The 27,882-nt window shown below is 49.5% G+C and overlaps 1 protein-coding gene across 1 annotated transcript in view; it reads right to left on the bottom strand.

The window, feature by feature from the left end:
* Positions 1-1,118: 1,118 nt before the first annotated feature.
* The window catches only part of LOC115328957 (phenylethanolamine N-methyltransferase-like), a 104,265-nt gene continuing 77,501 nt past the window's right edge, over positions 1,119-27,882 (bottom strand). Inside the window, exons 2-3 of the mRNA XM_040211248.2 lie at positions 8,719-8,926; positions 1,119-1,545 (exon numbers count right to left, since the gene is read on the bottom strand). Coding sequence (XP_040067182.2) covers positions 1,119-1,545; positions 8,719-8,926 — 635 coding nt within the window. The remainder of the gene's footprint in view (positions 1,546-8,718; positions 8,927-27,882) is intronic.

Here is a 27,882-nt window from a genome sequence, read left to right on the forward strand (position 1 = left end):
CTAAAGGCCCGTTCACACTCTTGCGACCGAGTACGACTGAGAGAGACGAGATCTCTTAAAACTTCTTAAATGTTTTTAGAATGAGGGAACACACTGGTATTGTGGCGCCATCTATGCGGTGACCCTGGAACTGCATTTCACAAGAGCGAAGGTTTTGCGGGATTTCCGAGGTCAAATGTGCGTAATACCCATAGAAAGGCTTGTTTATAACATTGACAAAAGTTTTTCGAGCCAAGAAAGAAAGGATAATCCGCGAGAAATACAAAAAAAAAAAATATGCCGGACCGCCGAGTTTACACTGCTTCCCAATAGATGGCGCCAGTGTGTTCTCTGGTTTAAGAAGTTTTAAGGAACCCAGGTTTAAGAGGTCGCAAGAGTGTGAACGGGCTTTAAGAGCTGCGCTCTAAAACGGAAAATATTCCCAGCACCCAGGCCGCAGTGCCACTTAAAATACTCTATAAACTCAAATACACCCCAAACACACAAAACACCCCAAACACACAAAACACTCAGGACTGAACGTGCACACCAGAAACTGCACATCATTCGCCCACACAGGTGCGTTGAGTAGATTCTTGGTGTGGGGTTATATGTGGCATGTTGTCGTTGACGTAAACGGCCCTCTCATTGACGTCAAAAAGCTTGGTTAACTTAAGCCAAATACGGCGCAAAAAAAAAACGGTCAGCCTTAGCGAAAATTTTTAAGAGCACACAACTGAAAGGTAAGGTCAGAGGTCAATGCAACATGCTTCTGTAGAAATGGCCTCTGGTTCTAGATTGTGGTCAAAAGTCATTGGTCAAATGTTTGAGGTCACCTGCAGCGGTGAACGCACGTGGTTCCATTGAAAGTTCGCTGTATGGGAAGGGGGAGGCCTGCATTGTTTACGTAATGTGTTGAAAGAACAGTTGAAGTTGAAGTGGGAAATTATGTTCTAGAACTAGGTTAAAGTGCTGCGAGGATTCCACTTCCTTTCGTTTCGTTGGCTATCCTGTTTTCTTAGACACGTGCGTCATATATAAAATAAGCTTTAATAGCAAACGCCAGTATAAAGACACCCTGGGTGTTACTAGTTTGTCTTCAAGGGCTACAGTGAAAACTCCGTAGGCCAGGGGATGCTTCACAGCTTCTCGGCTGCGACGACATACGCTGAGTCGATAGTTGGCGTCAAAGGGCCAGGCTTGTACAAGGAACGCCACAAATTGACTCTGAAGCCAGCTCGCACCACAGCATCTTTCACGGCACCAGGCGTCAAGCAGAGGCAAGGAAATTTGACTCCGCCAACACTGAACTCGTGGCGGCCGAGGACGCCACAGAGTATGAGGATGCCTCCCTCGTAAATGAGGTCGCCGACGTTCTGGGTGGCCGTGCGGAACGTGGCTTCGTCCAGGGAAGCGGCCTCCAGGCAGAAGCAGGACAGGACCACGTCGAACTTTTCCTGGTGCTCTTTTTGAAGGACTCCGGGGGTCAAGATATCGCCAGGGACCACTTTCCTGATGGCTTTGCGCGTTCTCGCCGTAATTTCTTCCGCTCCTCGCTTGATGTCACTGTTCCAACAGTGGAAAAGTTACGAGGATCTTTTAGTTTTTGGGTATTTTCTGTTCAGGGTGTGAGGCGCTTAAAACTCTTAATAAATTTTATTTAACCTTGTTATTTTTGGTAGCCATTTCAAAACTATAAACACACTTAAGCATTAGGAATGCTAGCCACATAACCTCACACATTTTCACTGTTCACAGCATCCGTGAATAGGCAGTTCCATTTATTGATCGATGCATTTGACGAAAAAAGGGTTTCTAAAAGAGTCAGTGCTGAAGCGATGAGGCACAATACATCTCCTATGTTTCGTTCTATACTTTGTTTCACCTTAGGTCCAGACGCAACCGGCGCTACGAATAGGTCCAAGCAAGCTGCGTCAAGAGAGCAAGTACAGCACTATATCGCGTAAGCAGGCAAGTGGAAAGGCTTCCTCTCCAGTGACATCTGGATCCTGGAAAAGTTCCTATCGGAAATGAAATGCTACTGCGATACCTTCTTCGTGCACGATGGTGGCACCTATGAATGACACATCACGAAAGCAAAACACGAGGCAAGCTTCTTGCCACGCACCACCATCACACAACCACATCGCGAAAAAGGAGAGCACGCTACGCCGCCAACACCGTGGCCGCCGAGGTGGACTTCATTCCTCAGCGCCCTCCGCCGTGGCGCGGAACTAACTACTCCTGGTTTTAGGCAACTCCTAACACAATCTGGTCGCTCGCTCCCCGCGGGAAGAGTGTCCAGAGTCATTACCTAATTGTGTTTCTTCCACTGTGGTCACGCCCAAACCCAAACTCTCGCTGACGTTAACGAATCAAACATGAATTGTGAACGATACACCTCAACCTACATGCTACCCACGAAGCGCAGAAGCGGTACCGTGATACTTGGTACTTTGTCACTACAAGCAGCCGCCAGATGGTTCCACATCTTGTCAGGGCTAATAGGAGGATTATTGTAACGATCAGTCGGCTAATAAACTAAAATTATCTGTTAAATTTTCAATTAGTAAAATTAGACAGAAGGTTTCAAATATAAACTTACTGAGCATCATTAACAACCCCTAAAACAAACTCTTTTTTAACATATAGAACAGGGGCAGCATTCTACGGCCTTCTGAAAAACGCTCAGTCTGGACGCGTTTATACTGGGTGATTCAAGGAGTGGCCAGGCTCTTTAAGTCGACCGCAAAATTCGGTCTCTCAACCTAACACGCTACGACTTTGTGCAGCGTTTCCCACAGATGGTGCATTTTTCTTGTAAAAAAGTAAAGAAAGAAAAAGGCTTAGCTCCTATGGAAACGCAGCAAAGCCACCGGTCTTCAAACAACACGGCACCGCTTCGCACGGGAGACAAAGAGATGGCGCAAGCGTTCGCGACACCACCTGCCGCCAGCGAACGAGCATACAGCGCCGAGAGCCGGCGTCTTTATCAGACGATCGTTTCGACTCAAAAACGGCGCGCGTTCCGCAGGCGGCGACAGTCACAGAAATAAAAACAGGCGCGGTAACAACAAGGAACTGCAAAGCAGGCGTCATGAGTACCCCGAAAAAAAAAAAAACAGTCAAAATATCCCCACAAACCATTTTTTGAATCATTTATCTGTCCATTCAATATGTTTTATTATGGTGAATTCCCCTAGCAGATCTCGAGCGCTCCAAAAGCGCTCCATTTGGAGCGCGCATATTCCGCTCGCAGATCTGGCTCGAGTTGGTCATCTTCCGCTCGTAGATCTCTGGCAGCGCCCGCTCCACGGAGCGCCCCAAACGCCGCCGAACTTGCTCTGCGGCATTTCACAGATCTCTCCGGAAGTTGACAGAGCTGCTCACGTGATTTCCGTCTAAATCGGCAGTGCGCATGCGTGGCAAGGTTGGAGAGGTCGGCGGGCCGGGCGGCGGCTTTGGCCGGTCGGGCCGGTCGGGCCACAGTCGGATCGTCGAGTTGGGTCTGTTCGGGTGCGTCGGTTGTCTACGCGGGATTGTGACGGCTCGAACGCTTCTACCTCGCGTACATCAGGGATACAAAGCCGGGACTGTGGAGCGTGGTAAATCGTAAGGGCTGACATCTGCGATCGTGAGAGGAAGAACAAGAAAAAGAACGACAGAAAAGCCGGAGGCAGACGCAAGGTTAGGCTTGTTCATTCTGCAGCCACTGATTGTTTACGTTTTTACACTGCATTCCTCCGGCGTTTTCCCGAGAAATAAAGCAAGAAGTGATTAAGCAACGACTGTGCGAGTGATGGTTGGTTCCCTCTGTGTTTATTAAAGTCGCACCAGAAATCTGAACTCCACCCCTCGCAATCGCTGTCCGTGCCCGCCGCTTCGAGGTGGCCCAAAGGTATGTGACGGTGCCAGACGCGGACGTCTTCGTTATTTGTGACATGGGTGCCGTGGTACGTATAATTTCGCCCGGCGTGTGTCGCGTGTTATTTCTGCAGCCAAGCAGTGGCAGTCGTCACAGGTCGTCGGAAAGATCAGTCGGCTGAAGCGTTGGTGCGCTTGTCAAGTTCGAGCGACGGCCCTTTCGAACGGCGGAGAGGGAAGCCGGGAAGCGGTGGGGAGGGGTGTGGTAAAGGTCGCTCCAAAAACGCAAGTTTATCTTCCCCTCGTCGATTCGGAGCGGGTCCCACGGAGCGGAATTTTGCCTCCCTCGCAGATTTTGGAAAGCGCTCCGGATCTACGAGTCGAATTCACCATTAGTAAGGATGATAAAATAATGCATTGGCAAATAATATCAGAAAAGCTCGCGCCTCTTTTGAGTCGAGACGATCGTCTGCTAAAGACGCCGGCTCTCGGCGGCATCGCCTCCGCTTGCGCCATCTCTTGTCTCCCGTGCGAAGCGGCGCCGTATTGTTCGAAGACCGGTGGCTTCGCTGCGTTTCCATATGAGCTAAGACTTTTTATTTCTGTACTTTTTCCTTAGGTGAGTTCGCTCTGTGTAAAGTTTACAAGAAAAATGCACCATCTGTGGGCAACGCTGCACAAAGTCGTAGAGCGGTAGGTTAAAAAGCCCAATTTTGCGGTCGATTTAAAGAGCGATGGCCGCTCCTTGAATCACCTAGTAGGTTTCGGTTTCTTGTCGGAGCGCATCTTTGCGCCCACGATTCTGCTCACCGGTGTTTGCGGCGTGAAGCCACCCCATCGCCCTCCTTGTAGGATGGAGGGAAGGAGGACGCACGCGTGTTGCAAGTCTCAGCCACTAGGGGGTAGGACCGCGAACGGAGAGATGCGCTCCGATACGAAACTGAAACTTAGAAACGCGTCCAAATAGAGTGTTTTCAAAGAACGCCGTAAAATGCTGCCGCTGCGTTAAATCTTTCTAGAAAGAGTCGATTTAGTGGTTTTTGACGACGCTGAGTAAGTTTTTAATTAGAACCATATGCCTATTTTCTCTAATCAAAAGTTAATGAACACATTATACTTAATTAGCCGATTGATCGTTACGATTAGCGCTTTAGCTACGTCCCCCTTGCCGTATAACTCAACTGCGCAAAGTGAATAAGTGCAGCATTCACAGTTTCATTTTTAAACAAATCCGTTAAGCTTAAGAAAAAACCCTGCACTAATCTTCCACACTCCTCGCCATCCTCACAAAAACCTTGAGCGGGGTGGAGTAAGATGGGTAAAGGGGGGGGGGGGGGGGGGGGGGGGGGCGCTCGTCGCTTTTCGGGCACCTAACGAAAGGAAAAAATAAGCCTTGAAGGGCAGCTCCGGTCCATACTTTCGATTTTGGGATTATGACTAATTTCAGGGCAGCCAGCGTCCCTGAACTGCAAGGTGTAATTTTTTTCTCGTTATTGTGCGTAGTTTTAAAGGTATCGACGCCTCAAAATTTTGTTTGGGGCGCAGCCAACAAAACGGAAACTAGCCGCTCGAGGCACCGGCAACACTGTAAATCAGCCGCTATGTGAACGTGACGTCAGGATCGTTCTCGTTCAACGAGTACGCAGGCCCAGCGGCACCTACCTCTGTTGCGCTAGCCGACTAAATATAGGAGGTAAGCTGATTTTGTTTTAATTCTGTATACGTGGTAGTTATCCAGCATATGTGGCAAGAGTTAGTGCGTATACCCAAAAGCCAGCGACTGGAAAACCCGTGAACTCGTACGGTGCCGTACTCGGCGGCCAACGCCGTGAATGCGCTATGCCGTACTCGTCGCTTGCATACCCAAAAGCTAGCGACTGGAAAACAAGTGCACTCGTTCGGTGCTGTACTCGGCGGCTGCCGCCGTGTGTGCGGTCTTCCGTACTCGTCGCTAGGCCTAAATTGTCATCTGGGCTCCGTGGATAAAGTGGCGTTGCTTTACGCCACGCTGCCAGTGACGTACAGTACTGGGGGCCCTCTCGCTTTCGCGCTGAGGGTCAGTCCCAGACACGAAGGTTTGAGGCTCTCCGGCGCGGGCCGCAGCGCCCGAACACACGTGTGCTAGGCTGCACACGTCTGTTTTTTTGTTCTTTTTTCCTCGTGCGCGTCAAAGCCGAAGTCCAAAGTCCACTCGTCGAACAGCGTTCACCCACACCTTCTCCAATTTCCGGTCCGTCGGAAACTTCTGAAAAAAGCACCTCCGTGTTGCGCAGCGGGTTGTTTGAGCAGCTCACAGCGCTACAAGTTGCACTCCGCATCTTTCGAGGAACAGCTGGGCAGACTTGGGCGCACCGAGTTGCTCGCTAAAACGAGTCCTTAAAGTCCTCACAAACAAATAAACAAAAGGCTATAGTGAAGCTACACGGGCTACAGATAAAAGCAACGGTTAAACACGCCAATCACAAGCCGAAGTAGCGGCGGTAGCGGCTCAAAGAAGCGCACCCCGCGCAACGCCCGGACCGGAGGAAAAAAAAGAGAACGATACGGACGTCACGGCCCAATGTTGCTTTACGATCGGCAACCCGCAGGCCGCCCGCTAAGGAGCAGCGGCTCGCGGTGGGCCGCATTTTTATTATCGGCACTAGTTGAGAATGCGGCGTCCTGCGGACGTAATATTTTGGTTGGAGTCGTATTTTGTGTCACTACAGCGATACCAGTAATTTATTTCATTTTGAGTTTTGGCCGGAGTTGCCCTTTAAGAAGCAGTTCCTTTTGTTGCATCATCCCCCTCGAAGCCACTTAAAAATCTCACAGAGTTTGCCTTTTCTGTCTCTCCCGCCTATGGAGAAAATATGAATTTTTTTCTTTCCCGCTCAACCTGCTCGTCGCTGGGGCGCTCGTTGCCCCACTGGCTGGTCCAGACAGTTCTGCACACCATCCCCAACATCTGTCCTGCGCAAGTTATATATAAAAAAGGTTCCGTTCCCCACATCATTCCGGGGGACGTGATTGCGGATTGGATCGGACCGCCATTAATCGTCCACCCTTCCCGTGCCGACGTAAGGATGATGCAGCGCCATTTACGTGCTCGAGGAATATGGACGGTAAATGCGGTGACAGAGCGGAGTCAAGAGGCGCGATTCGCGTCCTTGGCCTGTAGCTTTCGTTGTGGTCTATAGAAAAGCAAAGAGCTCCATAATGAACCTTGCACCTTGTTTCACAGGATGCTGCATCTTTCTCAGTTTAAAAAACTTCGCCAATAAACATACAAGAACCATATATATTCACTGGCGAGGTGCTCAACAAGTTACGGGAACATCCTGTGCAAACCCTGCCCCCGCGGCAACTACCACGCGACACTGAAGAGAACGGAAAAGAAAGAGAGAGATGGCCAGTGCCTCCCGAGTATACCTTTGTTCTTTAAGGGGAAATCCGCTTCATTCGCAGAACTTCAGGAGTATGAGTGATCTCACATTAAAGAGCGATCATAAAAAGCGCCATGTGTTTCGTTTCGCGAAAAATGGGATATATTGTGAGAAATCTTAGCTTAAACATGAGCAGTAACCGAAAATCGAAACTTTGGCTCTGTCGGGCAACATTGACCTCGGGCCGCCAAAAACATGTTTACCACGTGGTGCGAGCGGTAACGTGGTCCTCTACGCAACGATGGGTGGCATCGGGGCGGGCCACCGTTGGTGCGGGCGTGTGCAAGGCTCAAGTGTCTTCTGCACCGTGGTGTAGGCTTCAGGAGATTTTAATCTTCGACTTTCACTCCGGGCTCCGGAAGCTGAAACTTCCGGTTCCTGCTTACGGCTCCCGGAGTTCACGCGCTACCGTTTGGAGGGCTGGTTTAGACCGCCCTTTACCGCCGTCTCCCGCGTAACAACCGCCGTCGTCTCGGAGTTTCGTTCCCACTACGTGCGCAGACTGATGCTGCTGTTGTGCAGACGTGGTCTAATGTCGTAGTTACCAAAACATGGTGACGGGTGCAGGGCAGAGGACACTTGCGCCTGGCACACGCCGCGTGAAGTATGGTACCTGGAACGCGTCTCCAACTGGGGTGTTTACCACATTAAAAAAAAAAAAGCGGTCCCTCGATTTCCGATTTATGACGTCATCCAAGTGTCATGCTGTCGTGAGTCGCGATCCTGGCGGCGTCCCAACAGCTGCGGTGTATGTGGCAGTCGCCTGTCCTGCTGCAGGTCGCTCTCCAGTGTGGCAGCCCAAGGAAGCCAGAAGTTGGGATGCCCTGTGGACAGCGACATCTGCGTTCGGTTGTGCTACGCGCAGCATCTCGGTAGCATTTCGACGACCAACCGCCAGGATCGCAGCATGCCACAGCATGATACTCCCGCTTCTCTGACGTCATTTGTAGCCACTTGGGTACCACTATTGATGTATGGGCAGCTTAGGACGCTAAACACACAAGTCGAAGACGCGCTGCAGGCATCATACCCAATCCCGCCCGTTACGTAGAGGGTCACGTGACATCTCGCACCACGTAATAGCCATGTTCTTGGGGACCCGAGGCCAATGTTGCCCGATGGAGCCGAAGTTTCGGTTTTGATTTGTGCTCGTGTTTAAGATATATGTCTCAATTTTCACGGCGCAAATGACGTAGTGTGTTGTACTAGGTTTTTTGCTCTTTTTTTTATGCGAAATTACTTATCATTCCGAAATCTTCGCAATTGAACGGAGTTGCCTTTCAACATCGAGCTGTGGCGTCTTCAGCGGTCGGACTAAAAGCGAAACGAAGTATATATACAAATGAGGAAAATAAGATCATAACTTATAAACGACGTTTTTTTGTTTTCTTTTTGCTTTTTGTCGCGGGCTAGAAAGTCAGGTAGGGATTTGAATTGTGAAGGTCGTTACCTGAATCCTTCCAGCCTCGCCAAAGACTCGCTGTAACAGGACCAGTCAATGGCGTCAGGCGCGCCCCTCAGCCATTTCTCCACTTCCAGCCTGTTACCGAGGAGGAAATCGCTCAGCACGACGTCCTGCACGCTCTTGGTGGCTGGGAAGACGTTGCAGGTGATGGGTCCGCAGCCAACGTCCAGGAGGCTTCGCTTCCTCTCCGACACTGAAACGAAGTACACAGCTCGCAAAAAGGAATTGTCATTCGACTCGTTTCTGTCACTGAAACGTGTGTTTAGCTTGGAGTTGTAGTTCTAATGTTGGCCACCTCGAGCGCAGCAGCGATAGACCAAGAATCGATTTCAACAGCTAGGGAGCTGTAACGTGAGGATCAAATCTCTTAACGCGGGTCCTGCACCGTAAAGGCCTTGCCGTTGGTGCTTCTTCTAAAGCGCGCATTTTCTGGCGGGAGGCAGTTATGACGTTATGCCACATACTCGGCTGGTTTAAAAAAAAGAATCTCAACGGGCGCTTCATGCGGCTGAAGTCTTAAGTCATTTATTTCAGCCCAATTCCTAGCACAACCGAAAAATTATCATTAATCGAAAACACTAGCAGGCATTTTAGAGCGGTAGGATTTTGCCCAGCACTTCGCTGGGCAAAAAAGTGAAAAGAACGTCCGCGGAGAAATGGCGCTGGCGCGCGAGGTACGGCTGTAAACACTTGGAGTATCTGATTGGAGAAGCCAGAGCATCGCCTTCCTTTCGCCTTCAACTCCTCACTGGCGCGGAAAGGTCATATGCTCCACTCTCGCGCTTGCAGGGAGACGGAAGGATTACCAGGTACTCGCAGATTAACAGCTACGCCAATTTTTCGTGAGATTGAGCCAAAAATAGCGCAAATAGTTCAATACACAAAAATTCTTACAAGGTATATAAACATCTCACTGGAACGCTGATGAAATATTACATGACCATTTAAGTGCAAAACAATTCAAAACTAAGGTAAGCCATTACTGCTTTCCAGAACCAATGGCAAAGCGGGGGTACATCACTGCGTTCAGTGGCGGACTCAGAAGAGAGATCCGGGTGCCCTGACACCCACCCCCCTTCCCCCCTCCCCACACACACACACACACCCGCCACACACACGAGCAGGCGCAGGTAACCGAGGCAACAACGCTCGAACAGCAGGGTTGTGCGAGCGCGCGGAAATGACGGCGAGGGTATCCTGCTGGCTAGCCCGCGAGAATGCCCCTTTCTCATCCATTTTCCTATTACCTAACTACGTCGTCTGCTACACTAATTCTTTTTCCGTACCTAGTCAAGCCCTGCCACGGTTGCGGTGCACAGTAAATGGATTCGGTGACACTGCAAAAGAGTCGACACGGGTACTACGGCAGCATATATACGATACACCACCAACGACGTTCGACGTTCAAGTGCGGATGGCTGCGAAGGCTACTGCTGGCGGTATAGCCATGCCGCGACTCAGGTGCAGTCGCGAAGACGCAACGAGAAAGCGCGTGATCTGTACCGATGGTTCCCAAGATTCTCTCGCCTTTGTGGCGCTGTACGTAATCCAACAGGTCTTGGGAGCGAAATAGACCAGGGGTGGCCAGGCTGACCCGGCCTAAGAGCTGCAAACAAGACCACGAAACTTCCAAGAGCCGCATGAAAGAGGAAAGGCAGAAAAAGGGGCGAGGGGACTTTTGTCTACAGCAGTAAACGAAATTCGAACTATTTTTAGTCGATCCGAGTCAAAAGCAGTCCAACTGTATGTAAGGTAGCGGTAGCACAAGATTAACAAACCGCTACCTGCCTCGATATAAGCGCATTTCATTTCTCTTTTTGGGGAAATGCGCGTGTGATCTGGAGGGAGGTGGGTGTGTGTGTGTGGGGGGGGGCATAAGAGAGGGAGCCGCGAGCCGCACTTTAACACGCGAAGAGCCGCATCCGGCTCGGGAGCCGCAGCTTCGCAACCCCTGAAATAGACCAATAATAGAAAATAGCCAACCAGAGAATCTTTCCGCCAAATACAAAATTAGTAAGCCCAGTTGGGCTATTTGTACCCCAATCTGAAAATTCTGGGACCAGACTTGCGGAGAGCTGGGTCTGAGGTAGTACAGATTTTTCGAAATTGAAGTCAGTGCGCATGCCAGCTAGTGGAAGTTTCCCATGATGATATCAACCCGAGACTGCGGAAAAAGGAACATTTTTACAGTGGAAGGGTAATCAACGGTGACGGACAGCGTCTCTAGCTCAGCCAATAATTTCATTCAACTCACCTCCTTATACACAAAACTACAACTCGCACGAAGCCACCGAACACCTTGTTTTTCAAGGTAGCGCGCACAACCCTCATCCAAACCACAAAAAAAAAAAAAAAAATTTTTTTTGTCCATTTTTTTTTTTTTTGTAGCTTTCGAGCGCTCCAAAAGCGTCCCTTTTGGAGCTAGCATCTTCCGCTGGCACATCCTGCTCAAGTTTTTCATCTTCGACGCGCAGATTTGTGGCAGCGCCCGCCCCGTAAAGCGCCACTAACTCCGCCGAACTTGACCCGTGAGATTTCAGGAAGCTTAGCGGAAGTTGGTTGAAGCGCGCTACGTCATTTCCTTTAATTCGGCGGTGCGCATGCGGGGTGAGGTCTCCGGACTGGCTGCTTCGTCTAGTTGGATGTGTCCGGAAGCGTCGGTGGTTTGCGTGGGATTGGGACGGTTTGACTGTTTCTACCTCGCGTAGATCAGGGATGCAAAGCCGGGACTGGAGTATGGAAAATCGTAAGCGCTGACATCTGTGATCGTGAGAGGAAAAACTAGAAAAAGAACTACTTCAGAAAATCCGAAGGAGGCAGGCGCAAGGTTAGGCCCGTTCATTTTATCGCCATTGATTGTTTTACTCTTTTCACTTTAGTCGCTGGCGTTTTCTTGTGCAATAGAGCAAGCACATATAAGGCAACGAATGTGCAAGTTATGGTTTGTTACTTCTTTGTGTTTACCGAAGTCGTACCAGCTATCCGAACTCTACTGATGGCAACGCTGTGCGTGCCCCGCCGCTTTGAGGTATCCGAAATATAGGTCACGGTGGCGAATGCGGACGTCTTCCTCGTTATTTGTGAGATGGGCTCGTGGTACGGAAATTTCGCCCGGCCTGAGTCGCGTGTTATTTCTGCAGATAAGAAGTAACAGTTGTGACTGGTCGTCGGAGAGATCACTCGGCGAAGGCATTGGTCGGCTTGTAAAGTACGAGCGGCGGCCATTTTGAACGATCGACCGTCTCGGGCGGGTCGCTCCAAAAACGCGAGGCCATCTTCCGCTCACCTCCCTCTAGGATTTTGGAAAGCGCTCCGGATCTAACTCTGGAATTCCCCATAAGGGAGGCCACCTCCAAAGCACAACCACCTTTCAGCTTAGACAAACATTTTTTTAGACAGCTAGACGTAACAAAAATATACAAACATTTTGAACTATGACACATACACAAGGGAGCATCCCGTTAAAGGCCGGCGCACAAGCAGAGAGAAGGAACCGGACCCTCACTTCCCTTCTCGCCATGTCAACGAAGGAAATCACCTCTCGTTTCCTCTACGCCCTTTTCCGACCTTTTTTCCTGACCGCCTGCCTGATCTCCTTTGTGCAAGATTGGGGTGGGTGCAATCAAAGTTCAGAGGGTTTTAAAGGATTATCCAGAAGCAAGCCAGCACCTGCGCGACAAGGAGCTGAACCAGCTGAGGCTGTTTTGAGCGAGCTTGGCACCTGTAGGGTTCCTTCATGTGCGCTTCGCATAATGTGATGCCAACTGCCTGTTTCCCTTTCCCACACCCTCTTTCACCGCCATTTTGTTCCTCATTGTTTCCCCGTGCGCCGGAAAGTGGCCCTAGTGCCCATCGGTCCTCCCATCTGAGGGGGGAAATGCTAATCCTCCCTCCGTGGGTTCCACAACGCTGCTCCGAACTTGTGAGATACGGTGCTTGTTTCCGGGAGGGTTATAAGCCCTACGGATTATCGCAGAGACCAAAATGGCTTCTGGTTTGTCGGCGAGTGGTATTACAAAGGGTGGCATCACCCTAGCAAAGCGCACATGAAGGCTCCCTAGGCACCTGCTCTCCCCAAAGAGTTCGATGGATGTTTTTAGCGTGGGTTTGGAGAACAATTTCTGCTGTTGTAAAAACATCAATAACTGTTGTTCTAATCGAAGAAGGAGTCATTGAAGTATAATTTGTGTTCTAAATCTCTGATTTGGCATTTTTCGCTGTTTATGCGAATTCATGGCGACAGCGGGAGCGATGAGCGGCGTTTTCGGTATCTCACGGATCGCGTTTCATAAACCAGTGGTTCTGAACCATTCTACTGCGAGAACCTAAGTGACTTTGTTAGGCGCAGCATTATCCCGTGTGAGGCTCTTAGACGTTAGACGCGATGGTTCGCCTCGCCGGTATCTCTTTTCCAGCGCACGCACTACACGCTCCACATCGTGTTTACGCGTTGAGTCGATACAGGCGGTCTACTCTATAAGGCTTTGGCTTTATTACTGCTACTGCGTCTAGGAAAGGCCCTAACCAGCAAGAAGCTTGATGAGTCGTTTTGTACGATAGATCAGAACATCATCTTCGAATGTGCCTCCACCGCAAAATCATATAGCATTAATTGTTAACGATTGGTTAATAGATAAATTGTTAGGAACCTCACACGACTAAAAACAATGCATCATTTGAAGCTCTCTAAAGAATAGGCGTGAGCGGGCTCAGAATAATTGTAATGAAATCAAATATTGTTTTGATTCAAGTAAGCAAGCCGAATATGTTGGATGCAAAATTTATTTTATTTGAGATGAAATGTTTGCTAATTCTTGTACGAAAATAGCAGTGGCTATTTTCGTTCATAGAAAGCTTGGGACATTCGAAATTGAGGGTATGATGGGGCGGGCGCGTTATCACAGGGCATTTTGTCACGTTTCACAAAGTTCATTACTGCTCATAAAAACCAAACAAAGAACACGCCAGCCATATTACGTTGCAAACAGCTGATTTGGGTGTTTCTCAAGGAGATCTAGAGCTTGTCAATTCACATTTCGTCGCTTTATACAACATTCAAAAAGTTAGGTAATTAATTTTAAATATTTATTTGATTAGGGTTAATTAAAAACAGGGCAGCTCTCACAAGACGTTTGCTAACAACATAAAGTTGGTTTCATTCGCGTAAGGTGTCCAATTTTAAGAAACAAAAATAGGGTGCGTTATTTCGGACACCCCATATTTACGTAGACTTACTTATGGGTGACCCGAGAAGGGAAACGTAGCTATGTTTTCAGTGATTATTCGTTCTGGGAAAAATCACGGTACTCTGTTGACAGATGAAGTATTACAAGGCAAGCATTAGACGATACAAAATGTACAAGCGTGTGCTGCATCGCAAGCTGACACATTTTGGACTTCTCGTCTCTCTGTCTAAATGCTGCCCGTTTATCTCTATACTATTTTAAGTCATGTTTTTTTGTAATGAAGAAGAGAGAAAGGTCGAAACTCATATTCACGCTGAAAAGACCGTACAGCGAAAAGTCCATACACCGGAAAGTCCGCGCATCTAAAATTCCGTGCACCGCGAAGACCGCACCAAATCTCCTTACACCGAACGTCGTCACACCAAAACGTCCTACACCAAAATGTCCAGATTCCATCGGAGGTGATGAGAGGGGAAACGTATTGGGTCATTATGATTGCGTCGAAATAAATTTGTATTACTGAGAGCTAGAGTGAAGCAGACCTTTCTCAGTTACGTATGGTGAAAGAAATCAGCCACAAGTTGGATGCGTGCTTTCTATAATACAAAACATTAAAGTTTTATAGCCTGGCTTGACTAATGAGATGCGTTTTGCAGGGCGCTAAAAGGGCCTTAGCGGGCCTCAAAGAGTCCCTGCCACTTTTGAGAGAACAATTGAAATAGACAAACGGATAGTCATTCGAGAAATTTAACTTTTGCTTCTCAAAAATGTTTCGAAACGGCGGCCTGAAAACAAAAAAAGCAAAGGTGAGAACGGAGCGGGTTGCGCCAAGCTGTTGACTTCATGTACGGCCTGACCACATGAAACCTGCTTTCAAAGTTTGGCATAGGCCGGCAAAGGATTTCGAAGCATTAGGAAGGATTAGTTTCACTCTTGTAATCAAAAGACCCCCTCCTTCCCCCCCCCCCCTCCCGAAAACCCCCTCCCCAACTACCCCCTTTTTTCTTCCTCATTTTTTTTTTTCGCACAGCACTTTTTTTTTTCGACTTATTTCACGAAAACCCATTTTCCATTTGCCTTAAGGCCCGTTCACGCTCTTGCGACCGACTTCGACCGAGAGAGACCAGACCGGTTTTTAAGCCTTTTGCGACTTAGGACCGGATGCGATGCAACGGAGCTGGTCTTAAGAAGTCGCAAGAGGCTTAAAAACCGGTCTGGTTTGTCTCGGTCTTACTCGGCCGCAAGAGTGTGAACGGGCCTTTACTTCAAATAAGTACATCGCGGTTTGAAACACACAAGGAGACACGGCGACAAGTTCTTTCTGCGGGCTGGCACTTGCTTGTTACAGCGGGTTCTGTAACAACATCATTTCGCCATCTGTTTGATGGACAATTTTTACTTTCGAGAAAACATCGAAGGCAACATTACCGGGTCCAAGGATTTCTCCTAAACAGCGGTGCGTATAATTTTTGGTTTAATTTCTAAATGTATTTGTTAACTTTTGGTCAACGAAGTGCTATATTTGTTTTCTCTTTACTATTTTAGCGACTACATTGAATAGACCGACAAGCATGGAGGTCCCTGAACCTTCTACATTCGTTTCGAGGAAGAGGATGAAAGATGGTATCGTAAAAGAGTACAGGTGTCAGCGGAGCGCGTTGCACCGCACTATCAGCTTGACTTTTTCGTCAGAAGATTACATCACGACGTTCGACACGCTCCTGAAAGGTTCGAAAGCTGCACATGACAGTGATCCGCTTAGTGCAATAGTGACGAGAGCCTTACAGTCCCTCTCTGAAACACCGCATGGTCCTCACACCACTCCTGCACGAGTAAGCGACGCGCTTGCGTTGTCATGTGAGACGGCTTTGATTGTTTGTGACATGTCAGCGCTCTTCAGGATCCTTGAGACTGCAGGACCACAGGGAATGTTGCCCAGAGACGCTCTTGCTGGAAGAAGTGACCTCCTGCGGATTCGGCTCTCGCCTTCACTGGAGGTGTAAGGAACATTCTTTGACTGTTTGCTCTACCTCCATAAGTGGTGACTCGCGCACTGTCGGTTGTCATCTCGCACTCGCTTTTAAGCGCAGCCGTGTGCTGCCGGTGCAGTTTCGGAAGTTTTGCGAGTTCAGCTCGTTGCCCTACTCTCCGAGGGCCCTCGAAAGGGCTACAATCAAGGCCGAAGCGGCAGTGGGCCTCTTGCGCACAGAATCCTTGACTGCTACCCAGTAAGAAGAGTGCCGAGAAAGCGAGCTCCCATGTGCCTCTCCCATGATGAGCATTGAGACGGACGCACGGCATATGTGCCGTAAAAGCTCGTACCATACAGATGTCATTGCCCTGGCCAGGAGACACACAAGATTGTAGGAATTGTGCATGTCACCAAGAATGATGAAACCTCGTCGCAGAAGCATGAAGTCGTGGGGATGAAGAAGTTGTACGAGTATTTTGATTCAAAAGGAGTCGAACTGAAAGACCACGCTTATGACAGGAACACCTCCGTGGACAAGATCATTCGAGAGAAGATTGGCAATACGTCAAACACAAACGACTGCTGGCACGCGTCAAGAAGTATAAAAAAGGGCATGATGACCATAGCCTCGGGATAAAAAAAACAATGAAGGAAAAACGTGGCATCAGCAACTCTCGGACAAATGCCAGCCAGTACGCAAGCATGTCTACTTCGCGATGGCCACCTCTGGCGGTGATGCTGACACCCTACGGGCAAAACTGCTAAACTGCGTCAATCATTTTTCCGGTGACCATTGGTGCTGTGCTTCGGATTCACAATACAAGGAGGTTGAGCACGTTCCGAGCACTCTGCTCGTCAAGGATCCTGTAGCTCTCGACCTCTTGACAAATTGTATCAAGTCAACGACAGTGTACAAGCATGCACACGATTTTGTGAGGTCGAGGGACACTTTCTACGTCGAATCCTTCAATAACACGGAACTCAGGTACCTCGACAAACGCATCCACTACCAGAACGAAACGGATAACCGAAGACAAAGCCTCGCTATGCTCGACTGGAACGAGCACGTCGGACGAACGAGCACTTCGATCTACCGCGTGGAGGACTGCCGGCACCCGGACAGGCAGGCTGGGAAGAAAAAGTACTGCAAAAAAGTTACAGGTAAATTCTCAGCTTATTTTCACCTTCTTATGAAATGATTGCTTTTTTATTTTATGTTTGTTTTTTAAAGATTCGTGAGAAGCATTTGTGACCTAGTCTGCAAGCCGCGTTCAAGGACAACGCGGCCTTCTCCGCAAGTGGTTCTTTCATGGAAGACGACGATGAATAAAAGGTAGAATCAAAATCTTAATCTCTAAATAAAGTTCAAGTTTAAAATAATTCTAAGACTGTTAATTGATGCTATTTCCACCAGATTCAAATTTCAACACTCGTCGCAGGCAGCACGAATGAATTACTGCAATCCTGGCGCCAACGAGTGCCCAGTCAACGGTCCTGCGACATCCAGCGCTCAACGACGCATCACCACCCGACCTGTATGAAAAATAAGAGCTTTCCCGTATTTGTGGTAAAAAAGGCGAATTTTCTACTGAGCGTGATTTTTTGTGGACGCATGGTCTCGTAGCCGAGATCGGTAGTTCGCAAATTATGGATGGCGACCAACGACGGATTCATTATTTCCAGCGTAAGTTCTGTTTTGGCGATGAATTTCACATAAAATGACATTTGCACAAATTGTGGCACGATGCCTAACTTGCTTGATTACATTTATTTACGAGTCAACATAATGAGACATAATGTGCAGATATTGCAGTTTTCATTTTAATCGGCGTACAGTGCGAAAGACGAGAAAGGGCATAAAAAACACAACGTAGCAGTGCATTCCTACTGCATTTCTTTCTTCCTGTACTTGCAGGAAGAAAGAAATATGGTATGGGCGGATGCACTGAATACCGTGCATCTGCCCATACCATAATAAGCGCCCATTCCCAAATTTGTAAAATCTGAGAAAATATGCACAGTACATTGATATGTAGAATTGATGACCGGACGAGCGCCCATACCCAATTTTTTCATGGTTGTCTCAAAATTTTGAGTGGGCGCTTGCCCGGTATTTTACGGTAGGCAATTTGCCCCGCACGAGAATTGTCAAGTAACACAAGCCTCCCTCTTTTCCTAGTTTATTTTATAAATTAATTAGAAATTAATTATAACGATCTGTCAGCCTCAGAATGCTCATTCATGATGCAATCTCTGTGATGAAGGACCTGTACATGCAATCCTGAGCGGAGTACTTCAAATCGGCAACTTTGCACAACATTCGCCACTCGGGACTCCCCACCATTTCAAAACAGGGATATAAGAATACGCCTATTAATCTTCTACGAGATTTCAGAGAACCGCATTACGACATGCGAAAACCCACAATAGGTTTACAAGCAGCAGTCCTGTCATACCTGGGCTTGGTGATGTATGAAAACCTTGCTCTGTTTTATTTTGAGTTACATAGCAAAAGCTACAAGTGCACTGACCAATCAATGTCCCCTATTCGCACTTGTGTTCCATGTAGCAAATCCCGGCTGGTCTCGGGTACAGATCTCGCAACTGTTGAAGGACACATTTAGGCATGATTTCCCGCTTGGTGATGACGTTGAGCTGTCCGCTGTGTCCTTTTTGTTCTATGTAGGCCGGGCGAGTGCCAGGCGCCTAAATTGGCCAAGCAGCTCCAAACCCTCCGGTAGTAAATCTTCCCGACTCCTGGATTTTTTGTGGTGGTGGTCGCTGTGCTTCAACCACTCTGAAAAAGCCCCAGACATTTATGCAAGGCCTGCAGACGCAATCTGGGTATTTCATTTCTCATTGGACTGCGGACATACGGGAACAGAACAAAATGAAAACTTCGTAATACCTGCTGTCTTTTTATAAATGGCATACTTTGTTATTAACGCTAGTTGCACTATTTTACGCGTAGAAAATCTTGATTTTGCGGTCCAATCTCTGTCTTTCCCGCTTTCTTTGTTGATATGCAACATATTTGTCGGCTGTCGAAATTTCAGTTGCATTTGTTGACAGAAACTAAATGCAAGTTTGGCCACGAAGAACATTTTTAAAAGATGCATGAAAAAATCGTAAACCAATTTACTTTTTATGGAAGTTTATTTTTTACTCTTATTAGTTGCTTCAACGAGGCGGCGATTACTCTAGAAAACACCCGTAGAACGAAGATATATTGTGCGCAAGAAATGGTCAGCCTGTGTTCAATTCTATTCGCGATTATACTGTCCAGAACTGCAAGTCATTTTACATGCATCGCCCTCTTACTGCAATAATTTCGGCTTGTATTTACTCATGGCTATTACTTTGAACAAGAAAATAATATCGATACAATCACTCTCAGTGTGCTGTTCTTATAGCGACCAATTTTCAGCTGTCTTGGTAGGGCTCGAAGTTAAAAAAAAATACCCAACTATTTTTGCCTTCTGTAGTGACGTAAAAGTTCTAGTCACTCGAGATAAATATGCGAACAAAAGGTAAGGGCGCAAACGAGCTGGTGGTGGTTAAACATTTCGACAAAAACCCCGAGACTGGGACAAAAAGGGGACTCACAAACACAAAGTCTCAAAGACTGATTGAGACTTTGTGTTTGTCCGTCCCCTTTTTGTCCCAGTCTCGGGGTTTTTGTCGAAATGAATAATAAATATGCGGTGTTGTAGCGTATGCGGAAGTATTTGAGTGTGTTTTAGAGCTGCAGAAAACGAATCAGAAAAAAAAAATCGAGCCCGGGTACTTAACTAAGCACTGTTGTTCGTGATTGAAGCAGAGAACTTTGAAGGGTTACAAAGATTTTCTCCGAGGGCCCGTAAGCCATTAGCACTCGTGCGAGCGCGGCGCGAAAAGCGAGGAGGAAAAAAGAGGGGGAAATTGGAGAAGGAAAAAATGAAACGAGGGGGCATCTTCTGCCACGCTGAAGAAGACTTTGAGTGCACCCCTTTAAGGCCGATTGTCGCATTACGGCCAAAAGTGCATTAGGGCCGAGAGCGGCGGAAAAGCCGGGAGTGACTCTGAGGCCGAGTTGGACGTAAAGGCCGAGAACTGCATTAAGGCCGATAGTCTTGGAATGGACTGGTGCGGCCGCCTTCTCGGGGGTCGCTTTGTGGTTGATGACTTTAGTTGACACCAAATAAGATAGATGGCGCGACACTGAGCATGAATGAGAGATGAAACGTCATTCTCAGTGCCACAACTCAGACTTCATTTTTAAGTTTAACATAGTTTCAGTCTCGTCATTCGCCGAGATCCCTTCGCAGATCGCAATTATTGGCGCTATGAGTATTCTCCGGCAAAGTAGACGTATGGGCATTTTTAAGTGTGTATTTGTTGGTGACTGCAAAATACTGCGGTTTTGGGCTTGTTTGCGCCCTTCACGGCCGGCCCCACTCGGTACGCCGGCCTTGCCTAGCCGAATGGTTCATTTATTTATTTCCTTTTTCTGCGCTTTATCATTTCTTTTTCGTTTGATCACTTGTTCCTTCATCTGCATATCTGGATTACGTACACACACACTAACAGACATACGCACACACGCAAGCGCACACGTATTTTCAGATAAAAGCAATGAATTTTGGGGACCTCTTTGGTGCAACAATCCTAAATTCGAATAATCACATTTTTAAGAGCCCAACGAAAAATTGATTGCGTTTTTTAAATTATCAGCACATGAGCTAAATTAATTATGTCTCTGATTCTACCGGGCGGCTACGAAAACGATGAGTGAGGTTGATTTTAGAAATATTATTTTCAATCTATCTTTTTTACAGTGAAACGCTAAAGAAAGCACATACTCGCATGCTAGGAAATACTAAAACACATGGGCCATGTTAAAAAAAGAAAATTGGCCGCCAAGCTCTTTTTCGTCTAGCTGTTTCTCCCCAACTCCATAAGGAAAGCGTTGATGTTGTCTGCGAACTGGGGCTGTGCCCTATTGAAAACACCAGCTTAAGCTGGTCCCAACTTCAAGCTGGGTTATTGCCCCAGCATGCCCAGCTTAGCATGCTGGTCATGCTGGTTGATCTGGTCATACTGGTCATGCTGGATTATCTGGTTATACCGGTCATGCTGGTTGATCTGGCCACAGCTTCAAGCTGGGTTATTGCCCCAGGATGCCCAGTTTGGCATGCTGGTTGATCTGGTCCCAGCTTCAAGCTGGGTTATTGCCCCTGCATGCCCAGTTTGGCATGCTGGTCATACTGGTGGACTTCCCGACCAGTTTAACCTGTTTAAATTAATACACAGGATAAACAAGCCAAGCTCTTCAGAAAAGCCAACTCGGCATCCAATTTATTATTTTCGTACTCGCGGCCGCCTCACATAAACTCAGATGCTACATATCCTCGGCGCTGACACAGGACTAAGCGACGCACAGACACTGGTTCTCGGTGCGAAGCCAACAATGCTAATGAAACCAGATTGCTTGTCTTTCAACACGAAAAATACTAGACACCTGCCAAAAACAGGCAATAGCAAAAGAAAATGCTACACGAATGAGAGAAGCGAACCTTGGTCCCGCCAGTGATGGGGGCGAGGCGGCAACTTGCGTGGTCGGCAGAGGCGAGGAACTCCGTGTGGCTCGGATGGCATTGGAGATACTCCTCGGCACCACCATCATTCACGAGCACACAAACGTTAGAAGACACGAAGCGACGCCTCAATCGGGACGTCCGACATCTTCCCGCACTGAACGGACTGCCGCTCGCTGTTTCCTCAAAACCCGCTTCGCTTACACCGTCGTTCAAGAAGTCTCCAAACAACGCGCACACAGCCGTCCCTTCGAAAATATGTCCAAGATAGCCAAACGTGTCCCCAAATTCTCGGTTCATACCACTCCCTCTCCCTATTTTCTCGCACAGAAAGGTAGCTTGCAGCGCGCCTGACGCGCCCGGTCGTCTACCAAAACGAGAGGACAAAGAACAGGACGTGGCCTCGTTTCAGCCTAAGCCGACCTCGGAGCGCGCTCCCAGCAATGACAGTTCGGCTATCTCTAGCCGACCTTGGCGTGCGCGCTCCCAGCATGACCAGCTTGACCACCAGGATTATTAGTTCGACCAGATTCGCCAGCTTGTCCCCAGCATGACCAGCTTGTCTCCCCGCTAGACCGCATTGGCTCCATTAAAAACCAGTTTGACCATTTAGGACCAGACTGGCTCATAGCTACACCATATTCAATTTAAAACCAGAGTCTAGTTAGACCATGCTGGGTTTTACTTAAACCAGACTGACCAGCTTAAATTCTAGCTTGCCCAGCTTAAACCAGCTTGATTGCCAGTTAAACCAGTTTGACTGCCACATTGACCAGATTGACCACCTTGGCCAGTTTGATTTTCATGCTGGTTTTTCCAATAGGGTGGGTTCGACATGGCTGCGCTCCCAATCCTGCTGCGGCGCTCATGTTGCTTGCGGGCACCTAACTCCGATTCCCTGAGACCCTTTTCCCGGATGAATATGACACAGCAATAATTCGGTCTCGGTAACAAAAGTTTATTCACTCAATTATTGCCTGGTGGATTTCGGGATCGGGGAACGGTCCTCAGCGAAACCGGGGGGGGAGGGGGGGGGGGGGGGAGGTCTGCTGCTAGTGCAGCGTTTCTAAGTCCCAGTGATGATCGTCCGCACCGCGTCATGGGGACGTCATCATTTAGGGTCGCCGTCCTGTCCGTTCGTCGAGTCCGCCGCTCGACGTAGTACCCGCCCTTCCCCGCTCCAGCGTCCTTCTTCCGCTAAATCCCGCGCCAGCGTCTTCGTCTCCTCTAGCCGCTGCACGTTTGCTGTCCGCCCTTCGAGGGAGCCTCCGTCCGAAAGAGCCTCCTCTTTGTCCCGCATCCCCTTTTCAAGCCTTCGCCCCTTTGTTCTGGGAAGCCAGTCGGGTGTCACTTGGTTTAGGGGAGCGGTGTGGCCGGATCTTGGTGTGCGCAAGGCCATCGCCGCTTCCCCGAGGCATGACGCATCTCGGACGCCTTGAGTCCGAGTTACCGGAATTTGGGTCCCAAAGGGTAAGCGTGGGGGAGGGCAGCCAGATCTTCACACCTCCCTCTTCCCAAGGCTCAGATTTTGGGGGGTCCGAGGTTGCGTGGTCCCCAGGACCTCCGGCAGGGAACTCGCTCCGCTGAGCGTCCCCGATGATGATGAGCACCCTCGATGATAATGGTGGAGGCATCAAACTAGGCAGGTCAGTGGTGGACGTTCATTTACATGGAAGCCCGCGACCGACGGAGCACGGTCCAGGAACCAGTCCGGAGCACCACAGCTCACAACACGCACGGGCCCTCAGGCACACATAACACACCGCGGCACTTAAAGTTCGCTTCCGTCCCTAAAATTCGAGACAGCGAATCGCTCAATAACGAATGCTGGCACGCTATACCAGACAGCGCCACGAAACCAAAATCCTTCGATCGTTGGACATGCCACAAAATATAAAACAAAACTTCATTTTGGTACTAACAGGCAGACAATCATTAAGAACGTCACGCTACACGTTCAAGAGATACTGAAGAGGAAAGCTATTCCTCCACTAAAAAGCATTAGCAGTCACTGTATACTCGAAACGTACATACGCCCACTATACAACGTTTGCTCCTATAAAGCTCAACCGCATTCTTTTGAAACGAAAAACAATTTACCAGAGCGTCAGAACCGCACACCTCTGACAACAATATTAATCTCCAACACGCTCGCGAAGAACGCACAAAACCTCGAAAACTAACAAGAACCTCCCGTAAAGCAGAAATGGCCACCAATCTTGCCCCGTTCGCGAGGTGTGAATCGAAATAAATACGGATAAAAAAACTCCCTGCAAACAGTAGCAATTACCCAAGACGGGCACTCATGCACTCTGCATTCTCGACACCCCATCTACAAACACGCTACGGCAAACTACGCTGCACGCCATCATCAGAAGGGATAATCACATTACTGAGAGGCTGGTGTTCCGTGGTACCCGCCATTAATACCAGTACAAAGGGAACAGTATCTAGATCGTGCGACCAGCAGATCTCATCGGACAGCCACCTTACACGGTTATGTCGGTAACGTTCGGGCATGTAGCAGATGTTACTGTTTCACTGCTCGCAGTTGACCTCCCAACAGGAGTGACGAGCGCGTAACGGTGGTCCGCACCGAACCCCGCACGAGCTCGACAGCCGCGATAAGCGCATCGACGCACGCTCTACTTCTCCCCCGGCCAAACCTCGACATCGCATGACTAAAAAGTCCTCTTGCTGATGTCAAGGCTGGCCGGGATCGAGCATAAAAGTACGTCGTCAGAGCGTCTCGCGACTCTTCGGCGTTCTCGATCCAAGCAACGTGTCCACATACAAACGCACTAGGGCATGCACAAAGCTCGCCCCCAAACCAAGTCAATACGCCGCATAACTAAAAGGTCTTCTTGCGACTGTAAAGACCGGCAAGGTTTGAAAAATATCAGCATCCCACACGTGCACCTTTCAACTTCCGCGCAACAAGCGCAACACTGAAATGTCAAATTATCTAACCGGCCGGTCTTGGAAATGGACGAGCCAATAAGCTATATTTGCTCCGCATAAACAGTTTCTGCCGCGTCTAAATGTCTACCACATTTACCACCGGACTCTAACACCCCCTACCTATTCATGCAAAGGATGCAGTTTGTACAGCAAAGGCTGACCCAACACACAAAAGTTACAGGCCGCCGACGGCCATGCCGCTGGCATGATTTCTAGGCTTTCCGGGCACGCACCGACGTGAACGGTACGTTTTCACGGGCCTCCCGCGCAGCTGTACAGGATAAAACTATGAATAACTCGTTCCATCATCGCAAGACCGCCACTCCACTTGTGCAGCTTTTCATTGTACGAACAAAGCTCTCCCCCCCGCCCTCTAGCTATCGTTTCTCCCCTTCATTTATAAATTCACTCTTATCCAGGTCTCTTCACGACCAATTACGCTCTCTACACCCTCGCGTCCCAACGCGAACGCAAGCACTGCCGAGTGCCGTACTGTATCCGGCGGCAGCGCAAAGTGCGCGCTAGACGCCGCTCCTCCGGAGGCGGAGAAAACGAAATGAAAGAGTAACTCCATCCGCGAAGCTCAACCCTCAATATGGCGGTGTGAGGATCCGGAACGTACTGTGCGCACAATTAAACGGGATCAACCTCATGACTCTACAACCAGATACGCACAGATCATGCGCATCGCGTCAGACTGGACTCTACGGAGCATTACACAAAACCACTGATAAGAGGACACGGGAACTTGGTGGTTTTTGGAGTTCTGGTGTCTGCGCACCAGACATCGCGTATCCGGCAACGTTTAGGGGGCTTAGTTCCTAATTGTTGCCTCTGGCCACTAGCTACTCGTTCAAAGCGATGTTGGCCGGAACCCCAAGAGCGCATACTGTACCTTAAAACCGCGTTGACAGATCAAACAGGCCACCTGGGAGCTAACATGCGGTCGAACCGAGACGCTAGGCTCCTGCCGGACAAAATGCCATGGGGGAATAATTTCCAAACACGGTTCGTGCAACCGCCATCCGCAATGGGAAAGTTCTCCAACCAGGGCGATGTCTCTCTAACGCGTCCGATCGGGAACAAGCGGTCCAAAACATTACATCGATACACGAGCAAAGGCGGTTGGGTGCATCCCCTCCGCCAAACCGTGAGCTGGCATCCTTGCCAGCAGACGTGGACGACCGAAGGTGTAGGTGGGGTAACGGCCGACGCTACAGGCCTCGATAAGTGCGGTAATTTCGAGGCACACAGCGCTCTTGCGCACCAGAGTCAACCTGCCAGCATCCAACGGTGCGTTGAACAGCAAATACGCAAGGCGCTTCTCGTAACGAGAGATAAATTCCGGACATGCTGGGAAAAAGGGTTAATCTTTAAAGACAACAGTCAAGGTCCGCGCCTCCTTGTCAAGCAGGCGATCATATCAGGACCTTCATGCGGCGAGCCCGCAACGAAACTTCGTGTGGCGTTCCCGCAACGAAGATGACCGCCAAAAAAGAGTGCGAAAAAGTGCCTCAACTGAACCGGAAACAGGCTAAGAATCGGAATGCCAGCCTGATCGAGAATCAGACCCCACGTTGCGGCGCCAGTTTAAGCGGGCTTCTAACTCCGATTTCCTAAGACCATGTTCCCGGATGAATATTACACAGCAATTCTTCGCTCTCGGCAGAAGGGTTTATTGACTCACTTATTGCCTGGCGGGTTTCGGGATAGGAAAACGGTCATCAGCGAGGCAGGGGGGAAAACCGCCGCTACTACAGCTGCTCCAAGTCCCAGCGGCAGTCGTCGACACCGCGTCATAGGGACGTCATCGTCCAGGGTCGCTGTCCAGTCCGTTCGTCGAGTCCGCCGCTCGACCACGCGCCCGCACTTCCCCGCTCCAGCGTCCGTCTCCCGCTGAATCCCGCGCCAGTGTCTTCTTCTCCGGTCACCGCTGCGCGCTTGCTGTCCGCCGTTTGAGGGAGCCGCCGCCCGAGAGACAGCCCACTTTGTCCTGCGTCCCCTTATCAACTCTTGGGTCCTTTGTTCCAAAAAGCCAGTCGCGTGACGTCAGTTGACTAGGGGAGCGGTGTAGCCGGATGTTCTGGCACGCGAGGCCATCGCCGCTCCCCCGAGGCATGACGCATCTTGGAGGCATTGTGTCCGAGTTGCTGGAATTCGGGAGCGTCAGCGCGGGAAAGTGAAGCCAAATCTCCACAAGCTCCACTGACGCGACAGGTTCCCCTTGTGGGTGCTGATGGCGTTATTGTTTGCCACGTACCTTGGCCTACTCGTGTTTGGCACTTCTCCACACCGAAGGATCAGAGAAGACGAAGACTCATGGCGGAGTGGACGCATTTCGCATGAGCTCCGCAGTCTTTCACCTATTTGTGAGAAAAATCGGATTCCAGCCAGACTTCAACGCTACCAGCCGACTCAGCTCATTGTAGCGTATGCGTGGAACCTTTTCTGTGACCAACTTCGCAAGATTACTCCCAACGTCGGGTTCGTCCGCCGCCGACGGGGGCCGCATCGCGGACTCCCCTAGCCCAAACTCAAACGACGAAGAGGATATCACGATGAACCACGATTCCAACGAAGGTGAATACTCAGAGCTCTCCACAGAACATGACTCAACTTGGATCGATGTCGTCACCAAGGCACAGAGGCGACGCCAGCGCAAGCTCAACGATGAGGTAGGCCCAACCGCCGTGCCCAAACCTCCAACTTTCCTGCCAGTACGCAAAGCCGCCCCCAGGCCCAATCCACTGCCCCGCGATGATTTTAAATTAGTTCTGCGCCCACAAGACGGCCTCAAGCTTGCAAATCTGGACATAGCCGAGGTTTCCCTGGCTCTGTTGAATTCGATCAACTTCACGTGGCGCCAAGCCAATCTTAGGGTTCGCGTGGATGCCACGCAAAATACGGCCACAATCAGCACACCCTCTTCAGATGCAGCCAAGGCCCTAGGAAACTTGAAACAACTCAAGATCGGCAACACCATTCATATGGTCACCCTGTATGGCCTGGCGCCCGATGACTCATCCAAGGGACTCGTTCGGGGAGTGCCGCTGCGCTTCTCCGACGCCGAAATCCTCGCGAACTCCGACCAAAGCCAGTTCAAAATCTACACCTGCCGCAGACTGGGCCAATCCAAGACGGTAATACTCACGTTTGCGGGGCTCAAGGTACCCTTCTTCGTTACATTATTCGGCGGGGAGTACCCTGTCTCGCTGTATAAAAAGACAATTCCCGCGTGCACCGTATGCCACGAAGCCGGACATCGATCCACGGCGTGTCCGCAAACAAAAGTCAATGTGTGCCACCAGTGCGGCCTCAAAGACCCTCACGAGGGCCACACCTGCGAACCTCTGTGCACCCTCTGCGACGGACCTCACCTCACGGCGGCTCGAGGCTGTCCCAAGCGGTTTTCTGAGCCCTACGTTCTCCGACGGAGAGCGCTCGCGAGGCAGGC

This window comes from Ixodes scapularis, unplaced genomic scaffold (assembly GCF_016920785.2).
Source record: "Ixodes scapularis isolate PalLabHiFi unplaced genomic scaffold, ASM1692078v2 PGA_scaffold4__175_contigs__length_147842914, whole genome shotgun sequence".
Classification (NCBI taxonomy): domain Eukaryota; kingdom Metazoa; phylum Arthropoda; class Arachnida; order Ixodida; family Ixodidae; genus Ixodes; species Ixodes scapularis.